The sequence below is a fragment of the Pteropus vampyrus genome, unplaced genomic scaffold (assembly GCF_000151845.1).
Source record: "Pteropus vampyrus isolate Shadow unplaced genomic scaffold, Pvam_2.0 Scaffold240, whole genome shotgun sequence".
NCBI lineage: Eukaryota > Metazoa > Chordata > Mammalia > Chiroptera > Pteropodidae > Pteropus > Pteropus vampyrus.
In genome coordinates, this window is record NW_011889021.1 from 153,033 (window position 1) to 172,180 (window position 19,148).

The window sequence follows — 19,148 nt, forward strand, 5'->3', positions numbered from 1 at the left end:
TACTTAACCATTCTGTGCCTTAGTTTCCTAATCTTGGGATGTTGAGATGTTCGAATGAATTGATGCATGTGAAGCACTTAGGTCAGTGCTTGACACTGCACAGAGTTAGAGTTCAACAAATGTCAGCTCTATTAAGTCATGTCACCTTTGAGCCTCAATTTCTCAACTGTAAACTGGGAAAGGCAATGCCCCTTTCACAATGGACATGAGTTACATACTTAAAGCATCTGTTGCAGGGATGGCATATGTAAGATACTCAGTAAATGCTTCTCCTGACCTCAGGTGGCCCCTAGTCATGGCACCTGGTAAGTGAAAATATTTGTCATTGGACAAATTGACATATTGTCATCTGGACTGGAAAAGTATAGGTTAGTAGATATTCAACCTGGGTTCTGCCTTTCTCCTTGGATTAAGTTACCCATGATGTTGGCCCCTTCCAGGAGTCACTAAGTCCTGGCCAGAAAGGGCATCTTGCCATCGCTGTAGTTTTCCTACTGGATATTGCCAGTACTTGCTGCTCTCACAGCCAGCACACCAGGTTGGCCCCCAAAGATGCTGGCCCACTCAGTACTCTTGCCTCTTTTTTCCTAATTAACACTGAGTACTTAACTATGCCCGGCTAGTTGTTTGAGATATGCAAAGGTGAGCCAGACATGCCTCTACTTTTGAGGAGATCATAGGAAGTCAGATAGACAGACTTGAAAAATAATTAAAATTCACTGAGAAATGGAGCAATAGAGGGTTGTGTGGATTCCCAGTCTACCATCTCTCTCTCCCTGACCTGTAGTGGTCTCTATGGCATAATGGGTAAAGGCATGGTCTCTGGAGCCAGACACCTGGGTTTGAATCCTGGCTCCATCTCTTGATAGTTATAGCTGTGAAAATGGCATGACGGATATGGGTTTTATTTTTGTAAATAAAAGACTATCAGTGCTAGCTATTATCACTGTAACATGGGGACCCCTTTACTACTGAACTCACAGGTTATTAAAAGTGAAAGCTTACTAAGTGACCAAAAAGAGAAAGCGATAAAAATGAACTACTGTATCTATTTCTGGATGCTAGATTGTTTGTGTATCTTAGCTCTATTTTTCCCCCACATACAGATTATAACTGGCCCTAGAGTTTTCAGCTTTGAATACATCTGGACTCAGTCCATCTCAGAAGGCTCTTTCCCCTGTTCCTCCTAAAGGAATGTGAATTTCCTCCACACCCTTTTTTGGGGTCTTGGACGGGCATGTAACTTCTGCTCTCCCAAAGGGAAGAAAGAGGGCCAAAAGAGCTGGCCGGTCAGCCCCCGGCCACCCCCACCCCCACACTGACTAGAAGCTCCTTGCTGAAACAGTGCACTGAAGTGACAGCACCAGAGCCTCAGGAACAATAACCCATAGGGTTCACTGGAAGAAAGAGCATCGATGGGGAGAAAAGCGATGATGCTTTAAGAAGCAAAAAGTATTGTAAATTGTCACACCAAATAGTATATTTAAGACATGTGCATTCACTCTACTTAACGATATGCAGCCTGAAGTACTTGGGAAAAATGTAATGATTCTGCAATTTTGGTGAATTGTACCAAAAAATTAGATGAATTTGATGAATGGGTAGAGGGATGACTGAACAGATATGTGATAAAGCAAAAAGAATAAAATCTGATTATAGAATCTGGGTGGTGGGTAGTTAATTGGGTGTTCACTAAAATTATTTCAACTTTTCTATTCGAAAAATTTTATAATAAAATGTTGAGAAAAAATATTGTAAAGCTACTAGATTAAAAACAGAAAAAAACAAAAAAAGCCCACAAGGGAAAAATATACTAGTAGTACTAGTAGACGCTGGAAATACTTACAAATACTTATAATGTTGTTGTAGCTGGATGTTAATAAGAAGAAATATAAAACTAGGCCTATATATTTTCTACAATAGATTACTTTTTTGTGTTAGCATAAATATATGTATATTTTATTTTTTTGCGTTAGAGTATATATGTGCATATGTATGTATTTAGGGAAAGAATCGTCCAGGCAGAGGGCAGAGCAAGTGAAAGGCCCTGTATGAGCTTAGTGAGGACATGAAGGCTGGAGCACAGGGAGGGAGAGGAGAGTGGCAGCAGCTGAAGACAGAAGGGAAATTGGAGGTCAAGGTCATGTGGGTTCTCGAGGCCATGACAAGATTTGATTTTGCGTTCTGTGTGCCATGGGAATGACACGATCTGACTGGAGAAGGACCACTCTGGTTGCTGTATGTGTGGGGGCGGGGGTGGACTGCAAGGGAGCAAGGGCGGAAGCAAGGAGACCAGGTAGGAGCCCTCACATCAAGGCGGGAAAAGTATGGTAGTATCTTGGGTGGCATCAGGGATGAGGCAAAACTGGTTGGATTCTGGGTGTGTTCTGAAGGTGGAGTCAAAAGGACTTGTTGGTGGATCGGTTGCGAGGTGAGAGGAAAGAAATCAAGGTCGATTCCAGATTTTTGGTTCAAGGAACTGGAAAAGTGGAAAGTGGATGTGCACTTACTGAGTTTGCAATGACTAGGGGAAGAGGAGGGGTTTTTTGGGGGGGCGGGGGCTGTTGATCAAAAGTTTGTGGATCTGTTACATATGAGATGTTTATTAGAGCAGATGAAATGTTGGTTATAAGAGTCTGGGCGTTGGGGATAATTTTGAGCATCAACCTCACAGAGATAGTGTTTAAAGCCATGGAAGTAAATGATGTAAAATAAAGGTCAGGAAGGGAAGAGGACTGAGACTGAGCCTCAGGCCATCCCAAGTGCAGAGGTCAGGAAGATGAAGAGACCAGCAAAGGTACCTGAGCATCTGTGCTCAATGCAGAGGGTAGAGATTCAGGAGTGGATAGACTGTTTCAAGTGCTGTTGGGACTGGTTCCTCAGCCTCTATTGTCTCTTCTCTCTTTATCTTTGTTGTTATTGCTCTGGAACCAACTCTCTTAAACTAGCACTTTCATTCTACTCAAAACCCACAATAGTCAAGAGAGTAGGGGAGCCCAAACCTTCTGATCAACTGTCCCAGACCCTCTACCATCTGGCTTCCTCTCCCTCCCCGTCGGATTTCGCCCTCCCCAGAATTCTTCAGCACCATGCTCACCTCTGCTCAGCAGGGCCTCTCCATTCCCTCCAAACCACCTCCCTCTTTCTCAGCTGGGACCTCAGCACGCCATTTCTCCTGTCTCTCCAAATCCCCAGCTACAATTCTCCACTCATGGGCCATCTCGTGGAGGGATACTTTCTTGACCAAAGTCACCAACCTGTTCCTCCAAAAAATTTCCCACAGCAGTCACATGTAGCCCCAAACAATATAGCATTCATTGTCTCTGTTTTCCTTCCTTAGTCTCCAAAGGGACAGTTTCCTGAGCTTTGGGAACATGAGCCTTCTCCTGCGTCCTCTACAATCTTACAACATGGTGTCACTGGTCCTTACATATCTTAGTTGAGGAAGGAACATATTAATACTCCACCATATAATACCCCACAGAAACCTGGAAGAACTAATATAGATTGTGATTTCAAGCATGGACTCTGGGATTAAAGGTTAGGGTCTTAACTGTGGTCAAGTCAGTTAACCTTCCCAAACTCCGGTTTTCTCATCTGCCAAATGGCAATGAATATACATAAATCAGGGTGGTTGTAGGAATGAAACTGTATGCATTTCTTAGAAAGGGCTTAGCACAGTTCATGCACATTGTAAGCAGACAGTAAGTGGTGGCTCTGACTTTTATTATTACTGTTATGAATACTGTTATTACTGTTGCTCTTCCCAGTTGGGATGTATAGGCACCCACAAAGGTGGGATAGGGTTGGCACTGCTGATTACGCACTTCAACATCTGAAGTGAAAGGAGTCGTGGCCTTGCTAGCTGTTGCTCATTGGTCTCTCCTGCCGGCAGGGGGCTTGGTGGGGGTGGCACACACCCCTGACTTCTGGGAACTCATGCCTTGGGTGGGGAGGTGCTGTGAGTTATGAGCAGCACCCAGAGGCAGGCAGCAGAACCTTGAGGATTGTTCTTATAAGTGCCAAACCAGGGGTCCAACACGAGTGTACTTACGGGGCCAAGGAGAAGAATGCTTGCAGATAAAACTGTCCCCCAGAATCGAGATTCTGTGGTCAGTGGTTACACTTGCTCATCGGAGGAGAGCACCAGCTCAGGCTGGAAGGGAAGGACGGAGAGGAATGGAATGTTTCTCAGGAATTTGTATATGAGAGCAGGCAGAGAACAGGATATCTTTTTTCATTTCCTTTTTGTAAATTTCTGAAGTTAGTGAGTAGTGCGTAATTGTTATTCAGGAATAACTGGGTGTGTCCAAGACACAGGAGAGCCTGACTGAGGCAGGACCACATCAAATCAAATGAGATTTAGGTCCCAATCCAGATCGGCCCCTGAAGTCCCCATGAAGAGTCCCCATCTAGCCACCCCCCTTGCAGAGGCTCCTCCGTGGCTAGAACCTTAGGTGGCTTCATCTCTCTTGAGCCTGCCCGGTGGGGCTGTGAGGGCAGGCCCCTGGGACAAACCCCCTACAATAGCATGGCAGTGGCCCATTGGGTTTGAAAACTCAGTCCTGTGATTCTGAAGTGAGCTGTTTTCACTCGTGGTAACCCAGTAACGGTCAGGGCCTTCTTGCTTCTTGCTTAGATAAGCAGCTTGTCCTAAGAGCCAGTGAGGCTGGAATGCCTCACCAGGAAGTGTGGTGGCACGTTCTTGGAACCAGAGCGATGCCCAGGGAGATGGCCTGCGGGTCAGCATGCTGGGAGGGCCGCTGCTACCAGGGAGACAGCACCACGCATGACCTTGTGTCGCTCAGCTCCTCTTACCACCTGGGCACTGGAGAAGGCTTGCACTGTCCAAGCCCAAACTCCTGCTGCCGTGGCACCTGCCAGAGTGGCTTCTGAGGATTTGCATGGACTCTAGCTCCATCCAGCCGGTAAACATCCACCCCAGGGAAGCACAAAAAGCTCAGCCCAAATGCAGGCTTAGGGCTTCCTTCCATGCAGAGGCCGTGCACTCAGCCTGAACCCCAGCTCCATTCAGGAGGCCGCTGTGTACTCAATGCAGAGAAAGAGTGAAAACCAGCCTCACTTCATTGACCACACCTCCCAAGGTCAGGCTTTCTTGTCAGACAAGCAGTTCCAAACACAGGCCTTGGACCCCTACTGCCTGGGTTGGAATCCAAACTTGACCACTTACTGTTTATATGGTCTTGGAAGTTTCTGACCCTCTTTTGCCTCAGTTTCTTAGCTCAAAAATGAGGATAATAAGGGTACCTGGAGCAAGTTGCTTAACTTTTCTATGCCTTAGTTTTCTGATTTACAAAGTGGAGACGATGATGGTCCTTAATTTACAGGGCAGTTGGAAAGATGAAATACATAAAGTGATTAGGGCCGTGCCTGGCAAGTACAAAGTGCTGGATGAACGTGATGCAGTTTAGTCACGATCATCATCCTTCTCAATGAGGTGCGGAGCCCAGGGAAGTGAGCTAGTGAACACAGACCCCATCTGCCTACCGTCTCCACGTGCTGGCTTTTGTGCCCCATCTCACTGGAGTGTCTGTACACAGAGCTCCCAAGGAAATTAGAGGCGGAATTCAAAAGCGGAAATCAAGTCTCCAGACTGCTAACCCCTGGCTTAGCCTCTGGTCCCCTTGGCGGCTCACTCTGGGGACCAAATTCTGTTAGCATTCCTGGTGCAGTCTCAGCACACCCACCCACTTGTGCTTTGAGAGATGCACTGTGTCATCAAGAAGTAGGTAGTGATTGCCGGACCGCCCTGGGATAGCAGAAGAGTCTGTGCGAGCTGGGCTTTGACTGTTGGCAAGTCCCCTTGTCTCTTCTCAACCCTTGATAATAAAAAGCTGATTTTTCCATGTGGTGTTTGTCTCTCTCTGCAAACATGTAGGCCTAAGTACTGCCAAGCTTATCTATACAATGGACTTCCTGCTGGCGTTGGATCTGCCCTTCTCCCCACTGGGTAATAAATTTATGTCACCTAAAGCACACAGATCTGCTGACGTCCGTGATGCTGGTGGCCTTGGCAGACCCCAGCTCCCCCGGCCTGGGTGGGAATCTATAGACATAAATCCTGGCTGATGTGCACTGAACATCCCGGCTAGGGACAGACAGAGCTGGGTGGGCGGCGAAGGTGTGGGAAGGTTGTGCATCCATCAACTATTTATTGAGGCCTCCTGTGTGCCAGGCCCTGTGCTGGGCTCTGAGCATTCACTACCGCAGAGGACACTTAACGCTGACCTGGGAATCAGATGCAGATAATTATAACATGGATAGCCTAGTTCTGGCACTAAGGACAGAGCCGGTGGGATGAATGCACCGCCTATTTTAGGGCACAAGGAAAAAGGCCTCCGGTATGAGTTTTAATGAGAAGTTTTCTTTCCTGGCAGTAAGCCCTCAGCAGCGATAGCCCAGCTGGGCCTGAGAAAGGTAGGGAGTTCCTGGGGGGTGAGTTGTCATACCGCTTCGCATCCATGGCGTTCGCACCACGCCATCATCCACTGTGGGCACGCTGGGGAAGCCCTCCTCCCCGGCTCCTCGCCTAGGCGTGCAGCAGCCACAGTTTTCGGCCTCCTGTCAGAACTCCGAGTTCCCATGTTAATCATAACAAGCGTTTTCCGAGAGGAACTGCTTTGGCCCCTGCCAACCGCCTTCTCTCCTGTCTTGATAACATCTGCACCAAATTTTCTCCCTTTATATAATTAGACCCATGGGTATTTACTTTGACTTTAGATTACGGTATGACTGGCGTCTCTGAAATTTCAGGTCCAAAGTATGCGCCGGGGCCCAGGGTGGTGGGAAAACTGAGTGTCTGCTGATGGGATCTCAGGTTTAGCTGGGAGGAGAGGGGGTGTTAGAAACAGTACACCAGCTACTGTGTGCGTGAGAAATGCGCAGCAGCCCCCCAGCTGGTGGGAAGGGGTTGTCCTGCCCTGTCCTAGGCCCAGTGGATGAAAGGATGCAGGAGGGCTCCCCTCCTCTTCCTGCCCTTCCGAACCCCACATCCTCCCACCCCGTCTCCATCCCTGGCCCTGGAGTGACAGAACTCAGCAAACAGGAAAAGATGCACTAACTGCAAAGAAATGCAGTGAATCTAGACTTAACCCCAAAGCCAACCTCACAAGCGCTGGGGTTTGGAGTCTTGCTTCGAAATGCCTGTCATTGTCTGGCTATGTCCGAGCCTGAGAAGCTGTTTGGGGTGTGAGATAAGAAGTGGGGCTGGGTGTAGGGGGAGTTGGCCGTCTCGAGTCAGCTCCCACCGGAAAGGAAGCCAAGGGATTTGCACACTCGTTCCCTACATCTCTGGAGTGAGTTGTATCTCAACGGTTACTTCATTTCCCCTGATGGGGCTTCTACAAACTCCCTGGAAGGTTCCAAGCAGTGAGCTGCACTGATTGTGGTGTGGGAACTTTGATATGCTTGTTCGCGCTTCCCCTTTGGGACACCGGAGGCCCCAAATGAGTGATAAATGGGTTATGGAATATTTGCTAGGGGAAAGGGAATGCATTTTTGTAAGATAAGATTTGATCCAGGGCAGAAGGGAAGTTTCTGGATGCCTCTATAATGTCGAAAAGTGAAGTGTGGGTGCAGATCTCCTTCTCTCTTGCCTTGCAGGGGTATCCTCGGTTATTTAGACCCGCCAGGTGAACTCTTGCCTCAAGAAGTTACTTCAGGTACTGCCTGGGAGTAGGGCAAGGTGCTGTGTAGGGGATGTCTTTGACTCTGCCAGAAAACTGCCATTTTTTTTCTCTTTTTAAATAGTATTGATGCTCCTCATAAGATTGTGTTTAAATAAAGGGCTTTTGCCCAGTATAACTAGCTAGGTCATTATGTATCTTACCTTCTCTCCTAAATGGCTGTAGCTTTCTTGGGGGAAGGACCCTTATCTTGTGCAATGTCACAGTGTCCAATAAGACATAGCATGTAGAAAGTTGTACAAGATCCTGTTTTTGTCGGCCCACCATGGCTCCAGTGCCTACAGGAGCAAGGCCGCACTCCTTCACCTGGTGTTTAAGGCCATCAGCATCTGGCTGCAGATGAACTTTTATCTCTTTTCTCTCCTTCCTCTCCCTTCCCCCAAACTATCCCTTTCTCCAGCCGCCCTGAACTTCTTTCCTTTTCTCTTTAAATGGGCCATCCCCTCTGCTGAAATGTTCTTTCTTCTTTTTATTATGGCAAACTAGAAGCAGTACAGCATGGTGAGATCTGGAGTGATATTACCTGGGTTTGAATCCTGCCTCTGCCCCTTCCAATCTGTAAAACCATGGGCCAAATTCTTAGCTGCTTTGTGTGTCAGTTTTCCTGTCAGTGAAATGGGGATAATAGTAGTTCCTGCCTCTTTGATTTCTTGTGAGGATTAAAAGGTGAAACACATCAAGCACTTAAACCAGCATCTGGCACAAAGAAAGTGCTCAACAAATGTAAGCTATGATGATGATGATGATGATGATGATGATGATGGAGGAGAGGGAGGGGGAGGGGGAGGGGGAGAGGAAGAAGAAAGTAGTGATGATAATTTTTAAAGACCTCTGTGAAGTCTTTTCCAGTTTTCCCCTTCTGAGGTCCAAATAAAACTAACCACATGGAGTTCAACTTATTTATTTCACAAGCCTGAATTTACAGCTGAGAGTTCTTAGGACTAGGTCTCAGCAATAAGAATAACATCCAGACTAGTGTGTGTCAAACTTGGTACTATATGCTTTTTTTTTTTTAATACACAATTATTTCATTAAAACATAATTCACATGCCAGAACATTCATCCTTTTAAAGTATACAGTTCAGTAATTTTAGTATATTCACAAATGTGTGCAACCACTACCATCCAATTCGAGAACATTTAATCCCCATAAAATGAAACCTTGTACCCATCAGCAGTCCCTTCCCAATCTCCCCTCCCCACTTCCTTTGCAACAACTAATCTACTTTCTGTCTATGGATTTACCTTTTCTGTACAATTCATATAAATGGAATCACACAATGTGTCCTTTTGCGTCTGGTTTCTTTCACTAGCATAATGTTTTCAAGGTTCATTCATATATCAGCACTTCATTCCTTTTTATTGCTGAATAACATTCTATCGTGGAATATATCACATTTTGTTTATATATCAGTTAAGGGACACGGGTTATTTTGGCTATTATGAATAAGGATGCTGTGAATGATCATACATAAGTTTTTGTGTGGATATATATTTTCATTTCTCTAGGGTATATACCTGGGAGTAGAATTGTTGGGTCATATGGTAACTCTATATTAACTTTTTGAGGAATGGCCAACTATTCCAAAGCATCTGCACCATTTTACATTCTCACCAGCAACACATGGGGGTTCTGGTTTCTCCATATCCTCGCCAATACTTTTCGTCTGTCTTTTTGATTATACCCATCCCAGTGGGTATGACGTGGTCTCTCATTGTGGCTTTAATTTGTATTTCCTTATGACTAATGATGTTAAGCATCTTTTTTTTATGTGCTTATTGGCCATTTGTATATCTTCTTTGAAAATGTGTCTATTCAGATTATCTGCTCATTCTTTAATTGGGTTATCTATCTTTTTATTGTTAACTTGTAAAATTCTCTCTATATTTTGGATACCAGTCCTTTATCAAATATATGATTTGCAGATATTTTCTCCAATCTGTGGGTTGTCTTTTCACTTTCTCAATAGTGGCCTTTGAAGCACAGAAGTTTTAAATTTTGACGAAGTCCAATTTATTTCTTCCTTCTTTTGTTGCTTGTGCTTTTGGTATCATATCTAAGAAACCATTGCCTGATCCAAGATCACCAAGATGCACCCTAGGCTTTTGAAAAGAAATCTTATTTTCAATAACCCTATGAAAAAAGAGTAGTAGACCTATTTCACAGATGAGGAAACTAAGAAGTCAAAGGCCAGAGCTGAGATGTAAGCCCAGTTCAGTCCGACTCTGAACCCCACATGCATCTTACTGTGCCCCCCACAAAAGTCCCTTTACCTTTGTATCCCTCATAGGGTTTGGCGCAGTGCCTAGAGTATGGTAGGCCCACAGGAAATGTACATTGGACTGATGAATGGCAGGTCCTGACAGGTGCTTCGGTTTGCACTTGCTAGCTGATTTGGGTGGATGGGGTTTTGCTCCTCAGTTACGCTGCTAACTAGGAGTTTTTGTCTACAGTCCTGGAGGTCACTGAGTGTCTCTCTCCTCTCTCACCTTTGCAGTGTCTCATTGTTGGGGGAGGACCATGTGGTTTGCGCACTGCCATTGAACTTGCCTACCTAGGGGCCAAAGTGGTCGTGGTAGAGAAGAGGGACACTTTCTCCCGGAACAACGTGCTACACCTTTGGCCTTTCACTATCCATGACCTGCGAGGACTGGGAGCCAAGAAGTTCTATGGAAAGTTCTGTGCTGGCTCCATCGACCACATCAGTAAGTAGAGCTGATGGTGGCACCCCATGAGGGGAAGGGGCCGACCCTGGGTGGGATACATCTCTCCACATTGAGGAGTCCCCAGGATGTTCATGTCCCTGGGGACTCCACACATCCAACTGGCAGATATTTTGTGAAGAGCCTGCTCTGTCCCTTGTGCCAGGTCCTGTGCTATGCCCCACTAGGCTGTAGGCACCATGAGGTCAAGGATTGTGTCACATCTTGCTTACAAGGGTATCTCCAGGGCATAAAAAAGTGCTGGACACACAGTAGATGCTTAATAAACCTCCGTTGAATGAGTTAATGAAGTATGGAATGCAGAGGCCTAGAGGTAAGTAACATGTGATCAATGCCTTCCTACCAGGGTTGCTGAGAGGATTAAAGAAGGTCAAGCTTGTAATGTGCTATCACTGTGCCTGGAATGTAGTAGATACTCAGGAAATGCTTTACATCCAACAGTGTACAATGAGCAAAAAGCAGCCAGGGTCTCCAAACTCCAGAACTCAGAGCTGCAGTCTCTCAACCGACGGGCAGGTGGAGCCCCCTGAAAGCCATGTTATATGAAGACAGGAACTGATGGGAAAGGGTCTGGGGTCCAAGTGGGAATGACTAGAGAGAATAATCAGCCTCATAGGGTATAATTTAGTTAGACACAGGAGAACTTACCAGCAGTGGCCCCAGAGTTTATTCCCATTCTGAGTTGAGAAAATTCCAGGAGTCCATTGGAAAGTAATTTGGATTTGCCTAGAAAACTGCAGTGTCAGCTTTCAGGATATTTCCTACCACCCACGGAAGAATGTGTGTTGGTTACTGATTTAGAACAGTGACATTGAGCCCCAGTTTCTCATCGGACCCTCCTGAGAGGCCGAGCTGGGCACCAGGAGGCCTTGTGAGGGCCCCAGGACTATTGGGCTGCCTTCCAGGCCAGCAGCCCCTTTCTGCCCCACTGATGGGGTTTCCATTTAACTCCGAGTCCTTGGAAATATCCCAGTGTGCAGAAACACTGGAAGGATTCTGGAACTGAGATTCAGGGCAGTCATTGTCAAGAGCAATTCCAATACCTGTGAGAAGGGAGGCAGGGCAAACTTATTGAGCACCGACTGTGTGCTGGAACCAGTTAGACTTGGAATCTTGAAACTATAAGGAAAGGCCAGGCCTCCTCCAACAGGCAGGAGGTACATTGGATTCTTTAGGCCCTAGCTGATTGGCTTCCTTTCAGACCGACCATGGTCTCCAGCCCCAGCTGTGTCCTGGACCTCAGCATTACTCACCAGTTCTCAGCGTGTCCTGTGTCAGCATCTTCCTCCATTTCCCACTGGGGCTGGTCCAAACCTCCACTACAGCCTCCTCGTTCTTAGCAGATGGCCTCCCTCCTGTGCTCTGGGGAAGAGAAGCCACTGACGGACACTTCCCCTTCCAGCCCCCTCTCCTTCCTCCTGCCCTCACCTCCATCCAAGTACACAATCCTTCCTCTCAACCCAATGTCAGAGGCATAACTGGCTGCCTCCTTTCCAACTCTAGTCCCTCTTGGACTTCCCTCCTTTTCACCTGCTTCCTTACTTGGTCTCCCGTACTTGATCTTACCTCCCAAATGCCCCTCCAGTCTTATGTTATTGCCCATTACTTTTCTTTACTTCAAAGTACTTATTCTAGAAAGAATAGATATAGACTTTGTCTATATCTATTTATGCCTCCTATCATTGTGGTCTGATTTCTCTCCCACCCCTGAGCTACAGAGTGTTTCACCAAGGTCTCCAGAAGCTTCCTAACTCCCAAGTGCCCTGACCTCCTGTATTCTTTATATTCTCTAATCTCTCTGTGGGAGTTGATATTCTTGGTCCCTCCTCTGTTCAGGCTTTCAGAACTACAGCTCCGGCCTGTTCTGCCATTCCCCTGCCCCCAACCACGATGCCCTGCCCCACTCTGTTTACCTCTGCTTCCTCCGTTAGAGAGAGTATTCCGTATCTCCTGGGCCTAGCATGGCACCTGGCTCATTGCAGATGTTCAATAAATGTTAAATGAGTGAAGCCCACGAAATACAGAGGGACCCACAGAAAGTCTGAAACTTTGTGCTCTGCAGAAAAATATTGGGGGGCATATCCACTTGTGCTGAAAGGCAGGGAACAAAATAGAGAAACAAGTTGGCACTCATTGGGGAAGTTTAGGAGAGTGGGTAGGAGGTGGAGAACCATGAGCCCAGGTTTGTGGAGAGAATTCCCCACCCCACTCCTTCCCCTGGATGGCTAACAGCTTTGGCCTCGTCCTCACAGAATGAGCTGACTTTACCTATGGCCCCTTACTCTTCTTTCCATCGTCATCTTGTCAAACCCACAGTGCACCTCAGGAAGGAAGCAGGAAAGAGAGAGCCTCCTCCATCATGATAGCATCATCTAACAGCTAGAGCAGAGTCTTGGAATCGGACAAATCTGGGTCTATATTCTAGTTTTACTACTCTGTGATCTTGAGCAAGTCACTTAGTGTCATTGAGCCTCAATTTCTCATCTATAAAAATAAAAATAATGATCCCAAAGGAGACACTCAGACATGGCTACTCATAGTTCATCTCTTTCTCCCTTCCTTTCTAACAGGTATTCGCCAGTTGCAGCTCATCTTATTCAAGGTGGCCCTGATGTTGGGAGTTGAAATCCATGTGAATGTGGAGTTCGTGAAGGTTCTAGAACCTCCCGAAGATCAAGAAAATCAGAGTACAGTACAATTTGCCTTTTCTGCCTAGAAATCGGTTATTGCAAAATGGAAATCACATTTGCAGCTCTGAGAGGATGTTTCTGTAAGACTAAGCTGTTTGCCACAATTCCATCAAAAGACATTTTACCCTTTTTGGCCATTGCTGTCCTCTTCAGCTCTGAGGAGATTTATTATTAAGCCATCAAACTTGTAATTTAGTTACCCTGTCACTCGGAGGCAGTACTTTGACAAATGAAGTCTAATCAGAAAGCAGGACAGAAGACATTTGATTGTTTGATAAAGGTCATTTGCATGCTCTTCGAGCGTGTACACACACAGATATGTGGATAAACTTGTACCCATATGTTATTTTTAAAATTCAGTAAAGAAAGTGAAGTTTCTAGACCAAATATGAAATTAATATTCAAAGTATTATTTGGCATATAATATTTTTAAACTTTATTGATGTATAGCTTGCAAGCCATAAAATTCATCCATTGTAGTTATATCTCATTTAGTAATTTTTCTTCCCCCCTCTTTTAGTATGTTTATGTAAATTCTGATCTTGTATAAACACCATGGTCAGAGTCTGTTCATGATGCCTCTGCATCTTATCAAAATCTCCTGCCACCTGGGCATGGCTTTCAGTTTTGAGCCACTTTAGTGTTGGAGACCTCAGTAGTTTCACACACAGGTTACAATTCTGATTTCTTCTGTCCTCTGCCCAGAATATTGAGAATCTAGGAAAGGCGTTAGTTGACTTTTGTAGCAAGCCATCCACTATTTAACTTCCAGAGACCCATGTGCTCTTAACCTCTCCCAGACCTCTAGTGGATGTTAAATTCTAATTATGAGTAACCAGCAAGGTTTCACCTGAAAGTGGTTTCACAGAAGAATGTGCTACACAACAGAACCATTTGAGCACAATGAAGTAGGAATTCAAATTGGTTTCATTACGCATCCTTTTGGATCTGTTTAGCAATGAGAGGGCACTGAGGAATGTGGGGGCGCATAAAGAGAACATGGTGGATTCTGCAGAGAAAAATAAGGTGCAAGTGATACTGGTTTGAGAATCATTGAAGAGAGACTCCTAACCTTTCTAGAAACCAGTAAAAGCAGGAATGGACTTAGTGCTGCTGATTTACCTTGTCCTGGATCGAACTGAAACTAAAGCCAGAGGACTCCAGATTCAAGTGTGAATCTGGGCAACTCCAGGTCTTTCCTCTGGAGGCTGTGTCTCAGGTGCTTATGTACCTGGTGGCAATGTCCATTTCTCCTGACTAACACGTTGGGAGTATGATCACTCTGTCCTCCCACCTCTCTCTGCCAACTCATCTCATTTTTCTGTCCTGGTAGAAATTGGCTGGCGGGCAGAATTTCTCCCTGCAGACCACTCTCTGTCGGAGTTTGAGTTTGATGTCATCATTGGTGCTGATGGCCGCAGGAACACACTGGAAGGTGAGGACTCTCCTTCTTAGGGCTGAGGATTTGGCGGGGGGTGGGGGTGGGGTGGGAGTGGGGTGGCTAATAGTAGGAGGGGGTGTATCTAGAAGGGGGTGAAAGAAGAAGGGGCAAGATGCCCGTTACCAAAGCTGGTTTGGGGTCCTGATGGAAGGGCAGACCACACTGCCGTACCTGAGGCTGAGTATTTATTTGTTTGTTTGTTTGTTTATATTAAGTTTAGTGGGGTAACATTGGTTAATACAATTATATAATTTTCAGATGTACGTTACAATTTGACATCTGTATATTCTATTGTGTGTTTACTGAGGCTGAGTATTTAGAGAGCAACTATTTAATTCTCTCCAAACTTCGGTTTTCCCAGCTGTAAAACTTGCGGCATAAAACCTCAGAGCATTGTTGTAAGGGTTGGGGAAGGACTTATATGTAAAAATGCTTTATAAAGGTAAAATGCCACAAAAATTAAAAGCAAAAAAATCAACATTTATTGAACACCTGCCAATGTACAAGCCATGATGCTAAGCATTTGCATACACCGTTTAACTAAGATAAGCATTTTTATACTAGTAATACTAGGAGTTTACTGTCAAGTATAATATTCCAGAAGAAGGAGCCCATCTTTTCATAATTTTTGAGCACACTCACTGCTGAGCAGTAAGATGAATTTTGCCCAAACTCACAGTGCAAAACCATGCTTCTCTGAGTTCTAAATTCGGAAGCATAACACATTTTCTTGGCGTAGGATTTAGTTAGGTTGAGAGAGGAACCCAGTTGCCAGGACAGGACTTCAGTCACCTCTACTCCAGCTCCAAGATTAATTAACTAATGTACAAGTTGTACTGGTTTGCACTAACTACTAATTCGAGACCATGGATGGTGATAAAGTAGTCCTGCGTGGCATCTCTTTGACTGGGTGCAAGTCTGCTTGTCAAGCTTGCCCTGCTCAAGGGCAGCAGGCAGATCTTAGAGAATTCAGGATATGAGGTGGGCCAGCCAAGGCCCCTCCCACCTGCTTTGCAGCCAGTGCATTTCTCTCTTTTCGCCTCCATACCTACTCCCCATCCCCTGTAATCAGCAACCAATATCTGACAAAGAATTTTTAAGCTGCCAATCTGTATGTTGTGCTGTTAGAGTTTATGGGGCCATTTTATTGGCTTGAGGAAACAGTCTGAATTTTGAAAATCCAGGATCCATGCTCAGCATGAGTATGGTTTGGCATTTCGTGAACATGAAAAGAAGGATGGGAAGGAGGAGAGCCGTTTGAGCAACTTTGGACCAAGGATTTAGACTAGAGCAGGGTTTCTCAACTGGCACTACTGACATTTTGGGCCAGATAATTCTTTATCTTGGGGACTATCCCCATGGCATTGTAGGCTTCTTAGTGGCATTCCTAGCCTCTACCCACTAGAAACCAGCAGCAGCCCGAGTTGTGGCAACCAGAAATGTCTCCACATTTTGCCAAATGCCCCCTGGGTGGCAAAATCACCCCAAGTTAAAAAAATACTGGAGAATGATGGCCATTTTTGACTGTTTTGACTAAGGTCTAATGACAAACAACTTAAAGAAGTAGGTTTTGAATAGATACCTAAGATTTTTAGTGAAAGGGATATTTGACAGAAGTTTGGGAATCAGCATGAGGCTTGATTACATGGTAAGGGAATGTGAGGGGAATTCTCAAAGGTGGCTGAAGACAAAGGTCATGTCCAGCGAGTCTGCTAGTATGATTAGTGCCTTGAGTTAAACAGCACTGTCTAGGGCATAGGGAAAATTCAGAACTATAGGAATAGGTAGATTCTAAAAAGAAAGGGGGATTAGAAAATGGTCCATTGAAATGTGACCACCTGCTTGTGGTTTTCTGTGTAACCACGTTTGAGACTGTGATTTATAATAGGGAATATATATTTGATCTTTGTCCCTTTCTGGCACAGAGCTCCCAAAACCCTTGAAATTTCCTGAGTGATAAGAACAATGGGAGCATCTTCTGTTAACAATATTTGATCTCTTTTCCTCAGTTCCTGAAATCCCTTCAGAGCCATAAACATGAAAAGTGTGCCTTGTTATTCATAACAAGCCCCTTTCAACCACACCTGAATTTATGTTAATGAGGTGACTTTTGGAAAATCCCTAGAGATGGCCTGGAAGGAAAAAGGGTAGAGATTTCGTTCCCTCCCCAGTGGCCGATGATTTAATCAAGCCTGCCTAACTAATGAAGCACCCAAAGGAAGAGGGTTTGGAGGGCTTCCATGTGGTGAACACATGGATATTTAGGGAAAGTGGTGTGCTCCCAGTGGGCATGAAAGCTCAGCACCCTTTCCCCATACCTCGTCTTATGCATCTCTGAAAGACCCACATGCACTTTAAACTTATACAATTAAAACTACCATCTGGCTGTTCCTGAGTTATCTAGCAAGTAAAATGTTTCTGGAAATTCTATGAGCTCTAGCAAATTAATCCAAGCGGCGGGGGGGGGGGGGGGGGTCCTTGGAACTTCTAATCTATAGCTGATTGGTCAGAAACATGGACTTGCCATCTGAAGTGGAGGGCAGTCTTGTGGTACTGAGCCTCTAACCTATGGAATCTGATGCTATCTCTGGATACACAATATCAGAATCGAGAATAATTGTAGAACCCCCAGCTGGTGTCTTAGAATTGCTTGTTGGTGTGTGTGTGCGCATGCATGTGTGTGCACACACGAGTGCATTCATAGTGGGGGGAAACCACATTGTAATTGGGTGCAGAATTCCTATCATCATTAAAAGGCAATTTCAGTGTAAACCATTGAAAAAAATTACCCTGAGGAATCACTATACTAACTTAATTGCAAGTTAGAATGCATTTCGTTATACATATTCATTATACATTTATTGAATGTGTACTAAGTGCCAACTACTGTGAACTTGAGACAGAAAGAAAATTTGTTAATATTCCTATTCTACAGGAATTCAATCTCACAATCCCACTTTTCAGAGGGGGAAAAAACAGAAATGCTAATAAAGTAGTTTTAATTGTATAATTTTAAATTGCACGTGGGTCTTTCAGGAGTATACCTAGCAACAATGTCTAACACATCTTTAGCAGGATGACCCTGTGATTGCCTGTTAGAGAACATCACTTCAGCCTTTTGTTTGTTGAAGTCTAACCAGGATAATGGGTCTTATAGATTTTAGAAAAGGAAAAAGTCCCACTGACTTAGGCCTCTGGTGATGTGTTTCTTCTTTGGGTGCAAACCTTGGCATTTTTGCCTGCCCCTGTTCTCCAGTCATCTAGAATCCTGATTTTACTGGCCTGGGGGGCATCTGAGAATAGCTTTCTCAATAATCTTTTTCAGTTTTCACACCAAATCCAGAATACCCATTTCTTCCCTTTTCTTTACACAGGGTTCAGAAGAAAAGAATTTCGTGGGAAGTTGGCTATAGCAATCACCGCCAACTTCATTAACAGAAACAGTACAGCTGAGGCCAAAGTAGAAGAAATTAGTGGTGTGGCTTTCATCTTCAATCAGAAATTTTTCCAGGACCTTAAAGAAGAAACAGGTGAGATGGTCACCTTTCTCCAAACCAGGCCATTGTCCATGCTTCCTAAAGTGCCCCAACGAACAGCTGGCTTTCTTGGCTCTTGGGACTGGGAGACTCACTCTGATTAAGTGAAGACAGAGATTTCTCCTTAGGATAATAACGGGCAGGATTCCTTTGAGGACAGGAGGAATCTTGGAAGGAAAGTTCTCGATGTTGTACCCGAATAGAGATGCACATTTATTTACTCAGGAGACATGTACTGAATGCCCACTGTGTGCTGATATTCAATATTGTGGAGTATAAAGTCAAGGCTAACACGGTCCCCACCCGAAGTGGCTCCCTGTCCAGGGAGGGATACCCACATTAACTGTCCTAATGCAGGTTGCTTAGTGTATGCCGGAGGTCAGCATGAGATTCAGGAAGTGCTAAGTGGGAAGCCAATAACCTGTGGGTGGCCCCTGAAAAAGAGTAGGTGCTTTTGTGCAGTGCGCCACCTGCCCTTCCTCTTGAAGGATGTCCAGAGATGGCTGGGGAGCATGACACTCACCCAGGGGTATCAGTTGTCCCCCAAACAAGGGCCCTGAGAAAATAAAGTATTCATTCAACAAATATGTATTGAATGCCTACTAGGTACCAGATGCTATTCAAGGGTGTGAGATAGAACAGTGGGCCAAACAAAACCCCACTCCTGGAGCTTATACTTTATGAGGGAAGACTGTCAATAAACACATAACTAACACTGTCAGGTGGTCTATAAGGATGGTGGGGAGCGGGGACGGGAACAAAGCAGAATGAGGGGAAAGTGAGGGATGAAACACCTGCTCCCAATTAAGTAAATTCCAGATTTTTCTTATTAACCTGATTTAAATATATTTCTCCTTGAAAAGGCAGTGCCACAGCAGTGTTAAATCTTTACACTAAAAATAAATCATCCACACCTAGCGCCACGTAGCTCATGAATAGTCCTCATTTTCGTAAGCTTCCTTTTGGTAGTTTTCCACCTGAATTCTTTTTACAGAGATCTAGCTCGCATCATAGTGCCAGTACTCTTGGTTATCCATCCCTCATTCAGTAT

General features: G+C 45.1%; 1 protein-coding gene across 3 annotated transcripts in view; it reads left to right on the plus strand.

The window, feature by feature from the left end:
* The window catches only part of MICAL2 (microtubule associated monooxygenase, calponin and LIM domain containing 2), a 147,059-nt gene that overhangs the window by 83,456 nt on the left and 44,455 nt on the right, over positions 1-19,148 (plus strand). For all 3 annotated transcript variants that reach the window (XM_011374156.2, XM_011374155.2, XM_011374157.2), the window contains 4 exons: positions 10,205-10,412; positions 13,001-13,117; positions 14,454-14,555; positions 17,936-18,091. In XM_011374156.2, coding sequence (XP_011372458.1) covers positions 10,205-10,412; positions 13,001-13,117; positions 14,454-14,555; positions 17,936-18,091 — 583 coding nt within the window. The remainder of the gene's footprint in view (positions 1-10,204; positions 10,413-13,000; positions 13,118-14,453; positions 14,556-17,935; positions 18,092-19,148) is intronic.